A 17,961-nucleotide genomic window follows, 5' to 3' on the forward strand; every position below is an offset into this window, starting at 1 on the left:
ATAATACCGGTACATAACTTTTGAGAAAAGATAACAAAAACGCGGGAAAACTATTATGTCAATGATAATTGGTAGTAATTTTCATTTTATTTAAACTCAATAGTTTAGAATAAATGTACAATTGATGAATAAAATAATTTCTTTCTTATTTGATGAATATTTTCACTAATAAGATTTTTAATTTTTTTAATATATTAGAATTATTTTAGTAATATTAACTTGTTTATTTTCTAATACAAAATAAAGAGAAATGAATAATCAATAGATATATAAAAATTACTCTTTTGTTCTCAATCTATTTTTCTGGTACCAAACAAAGGGGGAAGTTTTGAGATTTATACTCCCCTTTCAATTACTAAACAATTTGAAAGAAAACTATTATTCTTTTTCTCTCTGTTGCTTTTCACTTCTCCTCCCCCTTACACTTTATCTTTTTCTTATTTGAACCAAACGAACCCTAAATTTTTACATAAATATGTAGTGCCCTTTGCTGCTATTATTATTGTCTTTTTTTTTTTATAACAGATGCATGCAACGTGATTCATACTTCATAATAGGAGATATTATCCATATGGAGTTGATCACTTTTATAATTTTATCTTGAAAAAAAAAAGATGAGATATTAAGACTCATAAGCTGTCGAAATTTCTCGTCTGCAACCAGTAAAATATGCATACCGGCATTGTCAATGTTTTTTCCCTTCTAATTTTATGTTCTGTTTTTTTATACAAGCCAGTATTATACCATCAACAGAATGCGCTGTAAGTCGGTGGTCTTTTTATTTTTATTAAATGGTCAAATATATTAATGCATTTTTTAAATATTAGTTAATGATAAATTATTAATCATTAATCAATAATTTATAAGTATCATAATTTTTTTCATCGATTAGTCAATAATTTACAAATACTAATTATTGACAATCAATTAGGTAATCAGTACAATTAATTTAAAGTCATGATTCCGAAAGTCTTGATATGTCGACCTTGTTCCAATAACTTCATGTCCGAATGATGAGTTTGTAATCTTAAAATTAAAAAGTTATAAGTTTAAGTTTTAAAAATATGTAAATATTTAGTCTATTCTAATAGTAATATGTTGTTTCTTTATTTACTTTGGTCTCTGAATTTATTGTTCATATCAAAATATTGACGTATTGTATATTGAATGTTGTAATGATAGTATGTTGATTGATTTAAAAATATCGATATATATATTTTTAAAAAAGAAAAATTATCTCAAACTTTTTGACTTAATTAAAATTTATTAGTAAGTCGTTGATAAATTATAGTAACCACGTTAGCCGCTATGGCTATCATAAAAATGAAAAGGGTAAATACTATGGTATAAGACGCTTTGAGCATACGGAGCGACCACCGAACATCATAGCCACCATTATTGTGAAAGATATTAGACAGAGGATTATCAGTATTAATTTATCTCGTTCTATTAGTTCATGTGCGTTATGTAGATTATGGCGTAGCCTTTGGCCTGTCGAGGGAGAAACCACCAGGTGAGCACTGTTGTATTGTACGATCTTGTTTTATTAATGAAACTAAAATACTTTGGATGTTAGGTCTATAAACACACTTTTTATCTTTGCAAAAATTATAAGTATATTTTTTGAGGGGTATTAATGTAATTAATTTAGGGGATATTTGTAAAAAAAATTTCGTTGAATATGGATACGATTATAATTCCAACTACAATTTCAAGGAGTATATTTATAATTTTATAAAGAGCATCGGGTGTTTGTGTAGTTAAATATAATCTCAAGGAGTGTCGTATAATTTCTTTAAATATAAAAAAGGGATAAATACCCCTTCCCTAAAGTTTCGTGTAACTATACGTAGACCTCCTGTAATTTATAAAATTACATCTAGTACCTTTGAGGTTTGCATCCGTCTAACAAATAGGTAGTCAAAATTCACTGAATTTTTAATATTAATAAAAAAACTGATGAAAATTATATTTACCCAATTAATTTGTTACTGACTTATTGCAGGTCACACAATTTTTTTTTTGACTAAATTGCCCTTATAACGGTGAAGATATACATCCTTACATTCATTGGAAGATGTATAGGGTAATTTATTATTAAAACATTTATTTGACCTGTTATAAATCAGTAATAAGTGAACTGAGGGTAAATATTATCTAATTTTTTTTTGTTAATATCAACAAATTAAATAAATTTTGATTAATTGAGAAACTTATTTGTTAGATGGAATCAAATTTAACGGATATTAAATGTAATTTTTCAAACCACACAAAATTTATGTATAATTGCATCAGACCTCAATAAAGAGAAATATAATTATCCTTAAAAATTTAAGACATTCATATGATAGTAATAATCAAGTTGTTAAATTATATGTAGTATAAATGATTATGTATTATATTGTAGATTTAGGTTTTTCTTTTACCATTTTTCATTTGAGTTTTTTGTTGGAAAAAATATCACATACACTAGACAAGTGATATTTTGTCCATGCATTGCCCGCAAATATCATATGTTTTTTAGATAAAAAAATTCACTGACACAGCAAAAAATTTAAATGATAAAGTATAAAAATGAGTATAGTTCGAAAAATAAAATGTGATTTACTATTATATTAAATGATTGGCAGTTTGAGATGATGTGCTAATTTAATGTAATATCAGAATCAAGTTAAATAAAAAATTTTGGGTTCAAATTTCATCTACATTAGTTTAAACTTTTAAATAAATTCATTATTTCATCAATAAATTCATGTTATCTATGCTATTATAAAAGCAAATATATACTTTAATCGTACCAATTTTTAACTGTTTCAACTTACCCTCTAATTTCTATATTTTTCGAAAAAATTATCCACAATAGTAATTTTAATATTTTTTAAATTATTTTATAAATTCTATTCTTTCTCCTCTCAAGCACTGCTCCATATCCCTCAACCACTATGTGACGCCCCAAATATTGTAATATATAATTATGGAATTAATTGGTAAATATCTACGAAATTTAGTTAATTAATAAATAAATTATAGGTTGAAATTAGAATATATTAAAATTTGAATGGAGTAAATTGGAGCTCATTATAATAATTGAGGATAAATTATATTAATTAAGAAATTAAATAAAATGTAATGAGTATTTTAAAAAAAATTAAATTAAATAAAAATAAAAATAATATATATATATATATATATATATATACATGTATACGTAAAGTGTGAGATAGATATATTGTAAAACATTACAACACACCAATTACAAATTACACACACTCACACCTTAAACACACATGCTAAGAAATATGACAAGACCTCGAGATAAAGTGAGATGATTGAATAATTATCTATTTGATAATTAAAATTTTGTAAGGTGGATGTAAGTAAATAATTAGTGTTATTTATATATATTTTATATTTTTGTGATACTATTTTTATTAAGTTTGTTATTTATGCTGGAATTGATTTATATGAAATTGTATGGGTGGTGGATGATTTAATTTGAATAATTGATGAGAAAGAACATAGAAATGTTACATTTGTTGAGTGAAGTGTTATTGGTGCTTGTAAATAAAAATACGATGATATATAATTTTATGTTACTAGCTGCTTATAAGAATGCCGATATATGAAAATGATGGAGTAGTGAAAATTGAATGTAATTGTGATATGAGTATCCCTTGATGTTGTTGAATAACTAGTGGGGCAAAATAAAATGAAAAAGAGCTATAATACGATATGAAAAGATCTATAATGCGAATTGAAAGAGCTATGATGCGAATGAGAGGCTATGAAGCGTGTCAAGAATATTCATTTAATTATTATGTAATAAATTATGAGATTAAGTTGGTGGTAAAAAGCACTATATCCACCTTCAAGTAAGCAGACTAGGAAAAGAGGAGTTTAATTGAATGTTTTGTTATCAGTTGACTCTGTTATGTAATAAAGAGTTGAATTGATTATATTTTATATATGTTGCTCACATTGTCTTGTTTGGACTATACTTAATATACATCTATAGATAGTGCAGCTATTTGCTTATGAGCTGCAGGCTCAACCCTCTGCTTATATTTTTCAGGAGTAGTTCTTGATGTGTCTACCTATCGAGAGTTAGGTCCAAATATTGTATTCAATTAGATCGGACCAGTATGCATTTTTTTCCTCATTCGTCAGTTAAAATACAAATCACATTTTAGATATATAAAGGGGAACTAAAAGTGTGGACGATGTGGGAACTATTTATGATGGTTTACTTTGTGGTGTATGGTATGTGCACATATATATAATCTTATGGGTTGATTGTGTCTGTTGTGACGTTGGCATTACGTGTGCATATTGTCTCTGAATTACGTGCATACTTAAGTGTAAATAAACATGGTTACTTTAAATATGATATTTAGGGAGAGATATAGCCGTAGTGCCGTTAGAGAGTGCTACACACCACTCCATATTTCTCTCTTATATCTCTTCTTAACGTTTCTTTTATCTCTTTCTTTTGTTCACAAACTTCTTTCTTCTCGCAAATTTTTCTTCTTCTCTCCTTTCAATATTGCTTCATATACAAACAATAAGCACTAAAAGCAGTAGACGAAGCCGAGAACGTACATGAATGATCATTGATTTATAATGCTAGTTAACAGAAGCGAAAAGCTATTATAAGTTGATTTTATCAATTTCTTGTGACATACATATCTTATTTTAATTTCAATATCGGATTACTATGGGTGTTAATTTCACTTTTGTTGGTTTCTCGGCGATTGCATTAATTGTATTTTCCCTTTTCATTAGTTTCTCTTGGAATCATTCCTGTTCTAATTATTGCGATTTATAATATTTGGGAAGTCATACATGCATGATTTTATATAAATGATGTGGGGAGAAATGGTGCCGGTACTTGATTGGACTGAAAATATTTTAAGCAGTTACTAAGCACTCTTCATTTCTCACTCTCCATCTCTGAACTTAAAGGTCACATTGTTTTTTCCAGTTGAACAATTGTTAATTTTTTAGTTTACGAGTGTTTTTTTTTTTTTTTTTGAAGAATTGATGATCTGTTGCGCATTATGGCTTCCTAGAATTTACTGAAAAGGTTGTTCCAAATAACGAGTTCTTTAAACTTAAGAACTCTTTTCTTAAGCAGTTGATTGGAATCCTTATGTTATTTTTTTTCTTTTTGATTGGAATCCAGTATTTTCTCCAGGTTCTCTTGCAGAATTACTGATGATACTTCCTTAACGTTATTTTTGCAATCTGTTTATTAAATCGCCGAGCTTAATATTATTCTTTTTACATTGGTTCCACTGGTTTTGTACGATAAGTGTTAATGTTCTAATTTGCACCAAGGGAATAATACAAAGGTTCGATTTGTTTCTATGTATCGATATTATTAATCAAACCCTGCATACGAGTAGAATACTAAAAATCATATGTAATATATTTGGCAAGAAAATAGCATCGCAGATCATTCATTCAATTCTATTCTGTATTTATTTATTTGTGAGGAGAATGTTAAAAGAGAAATGAGAATGTTAAGTGAAAAAAAGTATAAGTTTGCGAGGGCAAAAAAATATGAAAGCAGTGGATCAAAAAAATTAAATAAGTTACAATTGTGTGGTTACTAAAATTAAATGAAATTACTATTATGCCCAACTTTTATTTGGGAAATGGAATAAATTAAAGAGTACAACAAAAATTATTTAATGCATGCTTAAAGTGAATTGGGGAGTACATTAGTGGAAGACGCAGACATTCACTCGCCGTAGTTGTAGCTGAACGGCCCAATTAATTTTTATTCATATACTACAGTTTTTATAATTTTTTGGTAAAATTCTTTTGAATAATTAATTACCTGCCCATATCTATCAATCTATCTGTATTGTAAAAGAAAATTTTTTTATCGTACAAACTTTGAATACCTAATTTACTCTTTAATTCATTTCTTCAAGTAAAAGAATTGACCATTCATAGTAATTTTAATTATTTGTAGCTAATTTCATAATTATTTTTTTTTTATTTTTCTCGACTTCTCCATATTTCTTTTTACTTGCAAACTTTGATAATTTTAATAAATCGATAATTATAATTTATTTTTTTTGTCTCGTACTTTATCTTATATTTATTTCTTTAAACAAACTTCTTTCTTTGTCTCATCTTATATTATATTTATATTATTTAATTATTTTTTCTAACTTATACTATAATTCTCCTTTACGGGGATCGCATGCTACAAGTACTAATATAATAGAAAAGTTCACCGCTACTGTAGTATGAAATATATATATTTGCAAAGCCGAATATTCATACGAGCAAATCGGAGGATAGCCCATCAAAAGTGCTTACCTCAGTTCGGGGAGTGGACTTTCGAGAAACAAGGACTGAGTAAATAAAATAATGAGTTCCCACGGCAAGCTTCTGCACCACCGTCACCACTTCCACGGCCACCGGCGGGAGTATCTCCCTGTCAAACCCACCGGAGTTCCCGCTTTTTACTTCCGGAGAAATTGCTCCCATTTTTCAGGTCCTTTTTTTTTTTTTCCTTTTCTAATCACTTACTTTAAAACCCCAAAAGGAGGAAAAGTGAAAAAGTTCATCTTTTTTTTGATTAAATTCGAGTTCTATAATGCAGGATTGCGTCTGAGGAACTCAGGCTTCGGTGAGTTAATTTCTTTTTTGTAGTAGTGGCTTGTTCTATATTGCAGAAAGAACTCTGTGGCAGTGGATGGAGTTAGATGTTGGCCGGATTAGCTGATTTTTGATTTGATACTATGATGTTATTTATGCGGAACAAAACTGTGTATTAGGATTTAAATATACTTAGTGCAGGTAAGTGTAGGCTGCAGAGTAGGTGTTGTTCTATACTTTGTTTCTGAAATTAGTGGAGTTAAATGTAGGTGGGATTTCTAGATTATTATTAATCAGCAAGTGTGGGCCTGATAATTTATCGCCGGAATGGCATCCTAATCACGCATCCGAACCCCCTAAGGTATTTGTGATGTCTATACTTTCTACAGCTTTAACAGCATTTTGTTGTCTAGTTCATGTGGTTTCATTGTGGTTCTTTTGGTTTCTGTTTACAGCTTTAATCATGGTCCGTTGAGTATGATATAACAATGTAATTCAAGGTTTGAACTTAATCAGTATTTGCTTACTCACAACCTTGCATCAAGATTAACTAAGTAATTAGGCTGTTCATACATATTGGATTAATAGTTCATTTCTTATTTTTATTTTCCTGCTAAAATGGATGTATAGCATAGTTTTAACAGTGGAATGACTCCTGGATGCTTAAGGTTTTGGTCTAGTAGGAACAAGGATGGAGATAAGGCTAGGGAGTTTGCAGGTTCAGTTTTGTGGCTGAAGGGTGCGACTTTGTAGTTTTGTGAATGGTTTAGGATGGTGGGATAGGTGGTGCTTAGGCATATGAAAGAACGAAGAAAAGGGAAATTTGAATTTTACTTCTGTGAGATGCATTAAAGAACACTGCTTAGTCTTTGGCTACTTGCTATTGAATCATGTGAATGAAAAGCATATTGGAGCTTTTGAGGACTGAAATACTTGTAGTAGTTAGATTAACTGTTAAAGTCTAGAGACTTTGAATGCCTGAGTAGAAGGGAAGAGTTTCAAAGTAGGTGTTACACCAGAATTCACCCACAACCGCTCCAGGTTTAGAATCCGAATCTCTGCTTTTTGATTGAAATAGTTGTAGTTCCTCTTGCAGGCTTAAAAACATAAAGGTGAAATTTATATGATAGTGAATCACTGGTAAGGCGCTACAAGTGACATTCCTGATGGGTTTATCAGGGCCTGCAGCACTAAGATAAATTCAGCCTCTTTAAGTCCTAGATAATTAGTTCGCACTTCTCTTGGGAAAAGAGTGCATAAATTTTCGTCGGACAATTTGTTTGAATCAGTAAATAATCATTGGGGATCTGATCTACCTGAGAGAGTAAAAACAAGCATGAAATCCATTAAGATATACCTCTGCTAAATTATTATTTAATGATACTTAATCCTAGATTCCCAAATGTGAAACAAAATGGAGATAATAAGAACTATTTTCATATTTATATCTCTTCTTGCTAGAATGTAGCCTTCCTTATGTGTCCTTTATAACAGTTTACTTGCTTATGGTCACCCATTGGTTAATTTGTTTCTGCTTCAGGAGGGCACTTCCTTGATGACCGTCTTGAAGGGTGCAAACTCTTTTCTACCTCAAGTGGTTCTAGCAAGTACAGTTTTGGCTCTTGTATACCCACCTTCATTTACATGGTTCACTAACAGGTCCGGTACCACACTTTGAATCATAAAGTTGTTCGTATGATATCATGGACTCATTCTGTTGGATTTCTTTAAATGATAAAATTGTTCACTAACAGAAGATGACTATTGCCTTAAGCCTAACAATATATGGCTTAATTTAGGAAATACAATAATTGCAGATGATCACAATTTAATGCTAAATGGTACATAGGGTGATCCAGGAAGTGGTTGATTGTTAGTACATATATCTTATGCTTTGCAGGATCCAAGCGAGTCAAAGTTGGTTGAGATAATAGTGTGCAAGGAAAAAGTAAATTTTTTTGAATAAATGTGACATAATAATGCTTTAAATCATCGTTCAACATTCAGGTATTATGCTCCAGCATTAGGCTTTCTGATGTTTGCAGTTGGAGTTAATTCAAGCGAGAAAGATTTTCTTGAAGCATTCCGTAGACCAGCAGCCATTTTTGCTGGGTATATTGGGCAGTTTGTTGTAAAGCCCCTTCTTGGGTATCTTTTCGGCACAGTTTCTATGACTATATTTGGTCTCCCAACCTCCTTAGGTGAGATTTCTTGTAAATCATTTCATGAAAATTTATTATAAGACCTAACTTCTGATATTGTTTGTTTCAGCTGCTGGGATCATGTTAACCTCTTGTGTTAGCGGGGCACAACTCTCGAATTATGCCACTTTTCTAACTGATCCACAAATGGCCCCTCTTAGCATTGTCATGACATCTCTTTCCACTGCTACTGCGGTCTTCGTCACCCCCTTCTTGTCCTTATTGCTTATTGGCAAAAAGCTGCCGGTTGATGTGAAAGGAATGGTTTCCAACATCCTACAAATTGTGGTCACTCCTATTGCAACTGGGTTACTTTTAAATAGGTATTTAGCATTTATATATGCTATCTTTTCTGTCCCTTTTTTCGTTTAGCATACCACATCATCTCTTACCTTCATCCGCTTGCACCTGCAGATTCTTTCCTAAAATTTGTAACGCAATTCGGCCGCTTCTGCCTCTGCTTTCAGTTTTCGTGACTGCTCTTTGTGTTGGAGCTCCACTTGCTATTAACGTAGAGGCGGTAATGTCACCTTCTGGGATATCGGTGCTGCTGCTGGTGATTGCATTTCATTTGTCAGCATTCATTGCTGGATTCACTCTCACTGGTCTGGTCTTCCATGATTTGCCTGATGCCAAAGCTCTGCAAAGAACACTATCCTATGAGACAGGTAATTAATACCTCAATGATGTTCTCAACACAATTCAGGATAACAATGTTGGTGGAGTTGAACTGATCCCCACACCCCACCCTCACTTGCAGGCATGCAAAGCAGTCTACTGGCCCTCGCACTTGCAAATAGGTTTTTTCAAGATCCACTCGTCAGCATTCCTCCTGCTATTTCTGTAAGTCGATTTATGAACTTTGTGAAAACCCCAAAAAATGGGACCAATGTAACATGATCTGCTTTCTTATGGAGTGATGATTTTTACCGTCACTTTGCAGACCGTAATAATGTCATTGATGGGATTCTCTCTCGTAATGCTATGGGCTCGAAGAAAAGAAACTGCTGTCCAATGATATGAAGAAACTATTGGCGTAAACGATCCGGAATTTACACGTTTATGAGTGTAACTTCAACCCGTTGTTCTGGACAAGGGAGAGGAAATACAATCAGAGCACTTCTTGGTGGAACGATGTGAGGCATGGAACACTACTCAGTCAATATGTTATTCTACTGTACGATGGCTCTGTAAGTGCTAGAAATGAAAAGTTCAGTTCATTCTTCCATGCTAGAAAGTTAGTAATAATATCCTGCTGCCGGGTACGCAAAAGCAATTACTGCCTATCAAAAAGCTACCGACCGTGTAAGATTCAGTTTTCGTAGTCTATATATTGAGAGGCATGTTTCCTGCCATGTATCATCTGCTAGGGATCAGGAGCCATGTTTTTTATTGTATTTTGGATTGTGAATTGGGCAAGAGCTGGATTTCATAGCAAAAACCCGATGAGCCATGCGTTTGCGGTCATGAAGCGTTTCAAGTTTTATCGATAATTTGTCCAGTAAAATAATAAACCCAAGAAAACAGGTAATACTAAATAGGGGTTCTCAATATTTAGCACCCTCTGAAAATGTTAAATTATATTTTCTTTTCAGTAAAAAAATTAGAGTTACACTTGCACTCCTAAAAATTCTCAATTTACACATGACTCATCTCTATTAGGATTTGAATCGAAAATGTTGATATAAACAAAAAAATAAAATACATAAATTTTGAATTTTTCGATTCTTTGAATATTCTCATGTATATTTTTGTACTTAATTCTGCTTGTCAAAATTAATTGAATTTATTGATATTAAAAAGAAAAAGTTAGATAAAACTTCATATTTATTTTCGATTGACTTATTATTGTTGGAGGTCAAATATTTTTTTTTATGATTAAATTATCTTTATACATCTTAACACATTAATGCATGTGAGGAGGTATATTTTCATCTTTATAAGAGTGATTTAGTAAGAAAAAATTTATTTGACCTGCAATAAGTCAATCGAAGGTAAATATAAATTTTTATTTTTTTTGTCAAAATCAATAAATTCAGTAAATTTTGACTAACGAATGAGCCTATTTGTTAGATGGGAGCAAACCTCAAGGGTACTAGACGTAATTTTTCAAACCATTTGAGATCTATGTATGATAATTTCAAATTTCAAAGAGTGTAATTATCTGTAGTTTGAATTATTGTTTAGTTTTTGAATATATTTTAATAAATTATATTATTTACAGTAAAAAATATTTAATATTAAAGTCCAATTATACATATTTAAAATAAAATTTAATACTTTCGTTTATTTATTTTTATTGAAAAAACTTATATTAAATTTCTTACTTTCAGAAGTAAACTCTTCACTTTCTTTTGATTTTTTTTCTTAAAACTTTTTTAAAAATTCAATTAAGAAAGTCGCCCTCTCTATTGGACTGGGCGATGTTGCTCTCTATTTTTGGATTGCTTTGTCCAAATCAAGGCCGGTCACCCTCTGTTTCTGGACTGCCGTCCCCCCCCTCTACAGGGGTCAGTGGCGGGGTAGGCGACAAGAGGCGGTGAGATTTGGGGGTGGGGTAGGAATAAAATGGGTAATATGAAGCATGGTGAGATGGCAACAATGGTATGTTTTATTTTAACATGTCACTATTGGCATGTTAGAAAGATTAAATTATTTTAATCCAAAATAGTGAAAATTCCCAAATGTTTAAGGTGAATTCTACCCAAATTAAGAGTAATTGGACTAAAATAACACTTTTTAGAATTACTTCCTTAATCGCTATTTTGGACCAAAAGTAACAACACCCCAAAAAATTGGACCGAAATTGCATGTTTCCATATTATTTTATCAAGACAAATAAAGAGAGAGAGAGAGAGAGAGTGGCTTGCAAGTTATCATATATCCATATAGAATATCTGGGATAGTACAAAGAGTTTTGATACAGCAGAATTCTTACTTGCTAACATGCATCCATAACTTTAGAAGTCTTGGAACGGCGCACCTTTGTTTTTGTCTTTTCAGAAACTCCTAACCAGTTCTTGATAAGCTGAAATACTTTCTCATCCTTTAATAGTCCCCGGTGACTTCCACTAACTCCTACTCTTTCCACTGCATCAAAATTATCCGCCTGCAGAGCGTAGATGAATATGAATTTCACAGAGAATTTGGTACGTAGGCACTACGCTCGTCTACACAATGTCGTTATGACCGAGCAACAATGTGTTTGCACGCTGATTATACTCATATTCTGAAGGTTTCTCTGAAGATGTTTAGATGAGAATTTGTATCGTAAAACATGACTGCAGCGAATTTTAGATATGAGGTACTATGTGATGGTCCCGATAAAATGCGTCGTCAAAATTGTACAAGTAGTGATCAGGGCAGAAGGCATCATACCTTTGCTGATTCAGAGGGGACAGTTCCATCACCATCTACGTAGGAGTATTCTGGCTGAACAAATAAAAGACACGCAGAGCATAAGTACTTTTACAGGACATATATGTCGTTATGAAGCTGAACATACGACAGAATTTCAATTGGTAATAAGAAATGAGTATTATGTGAACCACTGTTGTTACATAGATGGACTCTGAAAATGAAACTTAATAACAATGCATCTGCTAACGGCAGAAAAGATACATATATGTGTGTATGTACATATATTGGACTCTTTACTCGAGCTACCAGATAATATGAGAAAAACACAGGTCGCTTACTGTTGTATGACATATCTCAGATAGCTCGTCGATTGGAGAAGATTCTGAACCATAGCTGCAAGTGGGAGAGACAATGTAAATATGTCTAGGTCAACGAAGCTATCATTGCCAACAGCTAGGAAAAATTTCCAAGTGAGAGACGTGATATTGAGTTACCTACCAAACATCAAAAGGTGTGTTGAAAGATGTTCCGTATATGTTGTAGAAAGAAACCCCCTCGGGAATCTGAGTTTTATCGAGAACTTCCCGGGTACCAGCAGCCCATTTAAGAATGGAGAAGTTGAAAGGGAGAGCCACTGTTTTTCCATCATAATTTAGCTACAAAATGAAAAGAAATGAAAATGTTAATAACATAAACCTGAAAGATCAACAATTGAACCAATTGTTTAACCACCCCAGAGATATAGCTAAAACGATCCAGAATAAGAGTAGCTCCCAGTTATGTAAAGGAAATATACATTACTAGTTACCCCGCAATTAAGAAAGAATAAATATAATTGAAGAAATATAATCACAGAGGAAATAGATAAATAGAAGAAATAATTGAAAGACCATAAAAACCCCATCGATGAGATGCCTAAGAGGGTGGATGTCTCGGCATACAATAGCCACAAGCTGCAGTACTCAAGCAGACTCATCCAAAAATGCGTGACTTGATGGATCCGAACTTTAGTTTCATTTTCCGCGGAGTTATTATAAACATAAAGGAATCTATGCACATGTCAAGAAAAAGGATACTTACTAGGAAAAACACAAGAAGATAAAATAAGCTTAATATGAGCATTAAACTTAATAACTGGAAAGCAAATAATTAATGATAGAGCCAGAGCGGAAGCACTTGATTTCTCATCAATTTCAAGCTATGTTGCTCAACTAGCTGATAATAAGAATAAAAAAATAAGTACCTCATTGTTTTTTAATGCTTCTTCAAAAAGAGTCACACATTCATAACGGCCATATGATTCGAAGACAACGGAAACTTCTTCTTCCTTAGAGTGCTTTCGCCACACTTGAATCTCTGGTTGCTTCTTCCAATTGAAATTCGGGTTTGGCAACATTTCGTAAACAGATGGGCACTCAACCAGCTAAGAACATAACAATAAGGTCAAGTTGAATGACAAGAGAAAGAAGGAACTAGAACTATATCGAGAAACAAAACTTTCTTTCACAAGTAAGATTACCAATTGATGCATTGACCATCTTGATACAAAAAAGTAGCTTTCAAAACCCTCAACAAACTGCATTCCAGTAAGTATAGAGTCGTTGATGCATCCTGGGGCACCTGTTCAAAGTAAATTAGCATCTCCATGTAAGTTTGGTGTTTAACCAGCAGAAGTAAAGAGGAAGCCTAACAGAATTCCGAAGCTAGAGGATCAGTCTGATGAAAGTATCCAGTTAAGCAACATGAGAAATTTTCACATTTTTGGTCATGAAATAGAATTAGAAATATAGTAGAACTACATGTGTTGTTTAACACTCAAAACTCCAGCCCAGAACCTGTTATGAAAGAGAGCCACCTTAATCCACCTGTAGATAATGCAACTGATATGCGATGCTTGAAGAAATATGCTTCTCATTATCAGTTAGAATGTTGTAGTAGTATTAGGGTATTGTGCGTGTACATTTATGATGTGTTAATGAAGACGATACATGAAAGACCCCAATCTGGTGGCTTTGCAATCTATCACAGAAACATAGCATGTTTAGAAAATCATACCTTTTCAAATCAGTGTGTGCCAAACTCATACAAAACAAGATGCAAAAAGTACCTTGGAAGGGAGTGGCAATGGTGATCCACTTATTTACATACTTGGCAAAGATCTGCATTTTGAAGGTTAATTCACCATTATGCCTCCACATAAGCCATTAATAGAAGTATCAATTTGTCTATGAAAATCATAAAAATAATTACATGGAAATAAAATGAAACATGTACATATAACAAATGTAATTGAAGTTGCATGACCAAATAAAACTGTTTGTTTCATGAGACTAAGTCAAACGGGCAACATTTAGGATTATCCTTTTCATGTTTTCCATGGGCAGGTAGGAAATAAGCATATTCATTCGTGAACAGTGAGTAGGCTATAGAGTCAAGCTTTTATTAAGTTTGTCACCGGGGACAATCGATTTTGCACTTGATGAGTAAAACAAATTATCTGGAGAATATCATATAATCTATCAAACGGAAGATGAAAAAACAAAACCACTACATTTTTCTGTCAGGCTCTCATAATGATTCTTATTCAAGGGGATACCATGGAGAGTTTTGTTTAACTGATGAAAGATCAGAGTGAAATATAAGGCAGCATAAATTCAGGAAAGGAGTTAAACATACATCACCATATAGAGATATAAAACATGACACTAGCAATCCACCCATTGAGTGTGAAATTATGTTAACTTTCCTTCCTCCTGAAGCTTTATATGCAGTCTCAAGTCTTTCTTTTAGGCCATCCATCAACTGACCAATTCTGCAACCATAAAATAAATAAGTAGAACTCCTAATAGATTTGATTAAAGAAAAGGCAGCAAGATTAATTTTACAAGCACTGACTGAAAAATAAAACATATCACAGTAGGAAATAAACCAGGTAACCTGACTACCTATTGCTTTGCCGAAAATCGTAACCATATCCGAACAATGTTGTTCCTTTCTTATACCCACATCCAACAAGCATGTCAATCATATCATGAAAATGGTACACGTCGCTCAAATGTAGACACTTTACAAACTGGAATGTCAAGAAAGATAATATAAGAGATTGCTCTGTAAGAATGGGGGTTAAAGACTTGGATGCTACCAGAATGCATCACAACTTGGAACTAGTAACTGCAGAAAGTACAATCAATTTTTGTTTTTTTTTTCCGGCAACATTCAGTCAGATTCCAAAACAAAAATGAATGAACATCTCTGCAACCACAAAGAGAACTAGTTAAGTTTTACAATTTTACATGAGTAAATTGTTTGGCAGAGAACTGAAGAATTTCACAGAGCAGTCACTTCCAAGGTACTTGGTACCACAGAAGACAACTGCTAAACTAGAAATTGCATCTTCTCCATCAATCAGGAACTATGGAATTCCTTGCTATTGGCAGCACATTCTAAGAAGACAGTTCCATGAGAACCTTTATCGTTAAAGATTTCACTCCTACAATATATTATTAAGACTGACCTCGGATATCTTGCACTGAAACAATGTCCACATTTCGAGGAAAGAAATGAATTAACATCCCTTTCTTTTATCAAATTAAAGTCCAAGCAGCCGTAGGCAAAGGCAGCTAAAGCCAATCAAGTAGCCTAGTCACTAGTTAGACATTAGAGGGCACACAAACAAAATGAATCCAACCAAGTATCGCAAAACAGACCCGAAAGAAGTTGCAGAATTTGTTCGTCCCAAGAAATGAGATTAATATCGATCAACACGATGATCATAAAATACTATTAACCCCATTATCCTGGTACAAACTAGTGCACCATCAATTGCCATTTCTACAAAACCATGCAAGAAATTTACACAAATTTGGAGGTCTAGAACATGTTCTCTTCTTCTTTCAATACTATTATGCTTCCTCTGGTCTGACCATCCATTTCCTTGCCAGCCAGTTCAAACAAAAAGAACAAATTCAATCTTTAACTAAGCATCATATCTTTAGCCATCACTTATAAGGAGAAAAATAACACATAATTCATCAAAAGACGAAAAAGGTGGCAGCAAACTTATGATCGCGCAGACATGAAGCATCTAGAAATGTAGAAAAGCCAAATAGCCACACAATAAACTGAAAAACAAAAGCTTACTATCGAAGGGTCCAAAATATCAATGGCGTAAAGCCCATAATCATCTTGAGGCACAACTATCTCAGTACTATCATCCAATGACTCCGTATACCCTGCAAAAATTACAGAAAATGACGACAACAACAACAACAAAATCACAGATAAACAGAGCCCAATAAACATAAGACATTTAAAAGAAAAACCCAGAAACAAGAACCTGTTTCAGGATTGTAAATAGACCAGATCTTCTTCTTGAACTCCAAATCAGCCAACAAAATCCGGACCCACACCCGTGTCTGGAACCCGAATTTCTTCCTCTTGGAATGGAGGATTGAACCGCCGATACCCGACACAAGCAGAACCGGGTCGCGGTCGGCAATGTCCGCTGAGTCGAAGCTCGGAGCTCCATAGCAACAGCAGCAGCAGTAGTCTCGGAGCATCAGTACGAGGAACCGCGAAAATGACCTGACTGGGTAGGGTACTCAGGTTACGTTGAGTTGTGAGTGTACAGTTGAGGGTAGTTGGAGTTCGTGTTTGGAGGTGGAAGATTACTTTATACAAGGGAATTGGATTTTGCTACAAAATTGCATACCGGGCACTTATCCAATTCTTGAAAATAAAATTATATTTCATTAAAAATATAACAATTATATCTAAATTTTGATTAAATAACTTGAGATTAGGCCAACTAATAAAAATATTTTATGAATGCATTTAAATTTTTTAATTAAAATATTTATCTTATTCGTAGGCATGAAATTAAACAAACGAGGCCAATCTATTTGCCATCATTTTTTTTTTTAAAAAAACAATTTTTCCTAACTTGATCTTATTGTATAGATATTAGAACTTAATTTTCAAAATGTTAACACACTATATATCCATTTGTTTGGTAGCAAAAAGACATAAAAAAATTATTATTTGTTTAATAAGTCTAATATTAAATTGCGTGTTATAGTTGTATTCTACTTCATCTTTTATTTCTTGTATGAAATAATAATAAAAAAAAAGAGATACGTGAATATTTTTTAAAATTGACAATATTATTATTTAAGTTTTAAGGTATCGGGGATTTAAAGTATTTATAATACTAATAATATATAATATCAAGAACTGCATAATTAAAGGGCAAGTTGTCCCCTTCCCTTTATTTTGCATATATTATTATCATCCTAGTACTATTTATTTTGATGTCTTAGAAAGTTTTAGAAGGTGCTGTCAGAAAAAGAAAGTTTTAGAAGAAGGGCTGCAATCCCAGAATTGAGAAAATTGTAATTTTGATTTCAAAATATAGAATAATTGTAATATCTATTATTTTTAGGAACTTTTAAAATTAATTTTATATTTTAAAAAAATATTGTAAAATTAGTCCCATCGTAGTAATATTAGTCCCAAGTTTTAAAAAAAATATTGTAAAGTTAGTCCTACACTTTCGAAAAACGTTGTAAAATTAATTTCATACGTTGTAAATTTTTGTACGGTATAACTGGCTTTGCTATGTTTTTCTTACGTATGAAACTAATATTGATTAATTCAAAAAATATGAAGTTAATATTGCAAACTATTTTATACTTTCGGACTAAAATTATAATTTCTTCCGAGAAGTTTGGGCACGGCTGCAATTTGAAAAGTCAAGTGAAATACTTGTTTAAGAAGGAAAGGGAAA

At 32.4% G+C, this 17,961-nt stretch overlaps 2 protein-coding genes across 3 annotated transcripts; one reads left to right on the plus strand and one right to left on the minus strand.

Moving 5' to 3' along the window:
- Positions 6,261-10,283, plus strand: LOC105164182 (probable sodium/metabolite cotransporter BASS5, chloroplastic). Of its 2 annotated transcripts, none has more exons than XM_020694165.1 (9): positions 6,261-6,511; positions 6,620-6,646; positions 6,870-6,976; positions 8,156-8,274; positions 8,623-8,816; positions 8,887-9,139; positions 9,231-9,484; positions 9,577-9,659; positions 9,760-10,283. In XM_020694165.1, exons 1-9 carry the CDS (start codon positions 6,385-6,387, stop codon positions 9,832-9,834), a joined length of 1,239 nt encoding a protein of 412 aa, XP_020549824.1. In that variant the 5' UTR covers positions 6,261-6,384; the 3' UTR covers positions 9,835-10,283. The 2 variants fall into 2 exon arrangements, with proteins under 2 accessions (XP_020549824.1, XP_011081086.1); XM_011082784.2 differs by having other exon boundaries at positions 6,885-6,976.
- Positions 11,679-16,859, minus strand: LOC105164183 (phospholipase A(1) LCAT3). Its single transcript, XM_011082785.2, has 11 exons — positions 16,513-16,859; positions 16,317-16,408; positions 15,122-15,249; positions 14,853-14,988; positions 14,284-14,335; positions 13,696-13,796; positions 13,420-13,599; positions 12,675-12,832; positions 12,515-12,569; positions 12,195-12,248; positions 11,679-11,925 (listed from the first exon to the last, which is right to left on the minus strand). Exons 1-11 carry the CDS (start codon positions 16,733-16,735, stop codon positions 11,758-11,760), a joined length of 1,347 nt encoding a protein of 448 aa, XP_011081087.1. The 5' UTR covers positions 16,736-16,859; the 3' UTR covers positions 11,679-11,757.

The sequence above is a fragment of the Sesamum indicum genome, linkage group LG6, assembly GCF_000512975.1.
Source record: "Sesamum indicum cultivar Zhongzhi No. 13 linkage group LG6, S_indicum_v1.0, whole genome shotgun sequence".
Taxonomy (NCBI): Eukaryota; Viridiplantae; Streptophyta; class Magnoliopsida; order Lamiales; family Pedaliaceae; genus Sesamum; species Sesamum indicum.

What these genes read in the sequence shown, in the direction of transcription:
- LOC105164182 (XM_020694165.1), top strand. Translation starts at nt 6,385, where the DNA reads ATGAGTTCCCACGGCAAGCTTCTGCACCACCGTCACCACTTCCACGGC. An exon ending in TCTGAGGAACTCAGGCTTCG is followed by an intron (nt 6,647 to 6,869) that starts GTGAGTTAATTT and finishes TTCTGAAATTAG; the next exon opens with TGGAGTTAAATGTAGGTGGG. An exon ending in AACACTATCCTATGAGACAG is followed by an intron (nt 9,485 to 9,576) that starts GTAATTAATACC and finishes CCTCACTTGCAG; the next exon opens with GCATGCAAAGCAGTCTACTG.
- LOC105164183 (XM_011082785.2), bottom strand. Translation starts at nt 16,735, where the DNA reads ATGCTCCGAGACTACTGCTGCTGCTGTTGCTATGGAGCTCCGAGCTTC. An exon ending in TATTTACAATCCTGAAACAG is followed by an intron (nt 16,409 to 16,512) that starts GTTCTTGTTTCT and finishes TAATTTTTGCAG; the next exon opens with GGTATACGGAGTCATTGGAT. An exon ending in GATGGTCAATGCATCAATTG is followed by an intron (nt 13,600 to 13,695) that starts GTAATCTTACTT and finishes TTATGTTCTTAG; the next exon opens with CTGGTTGAGTGCCCATCTGT.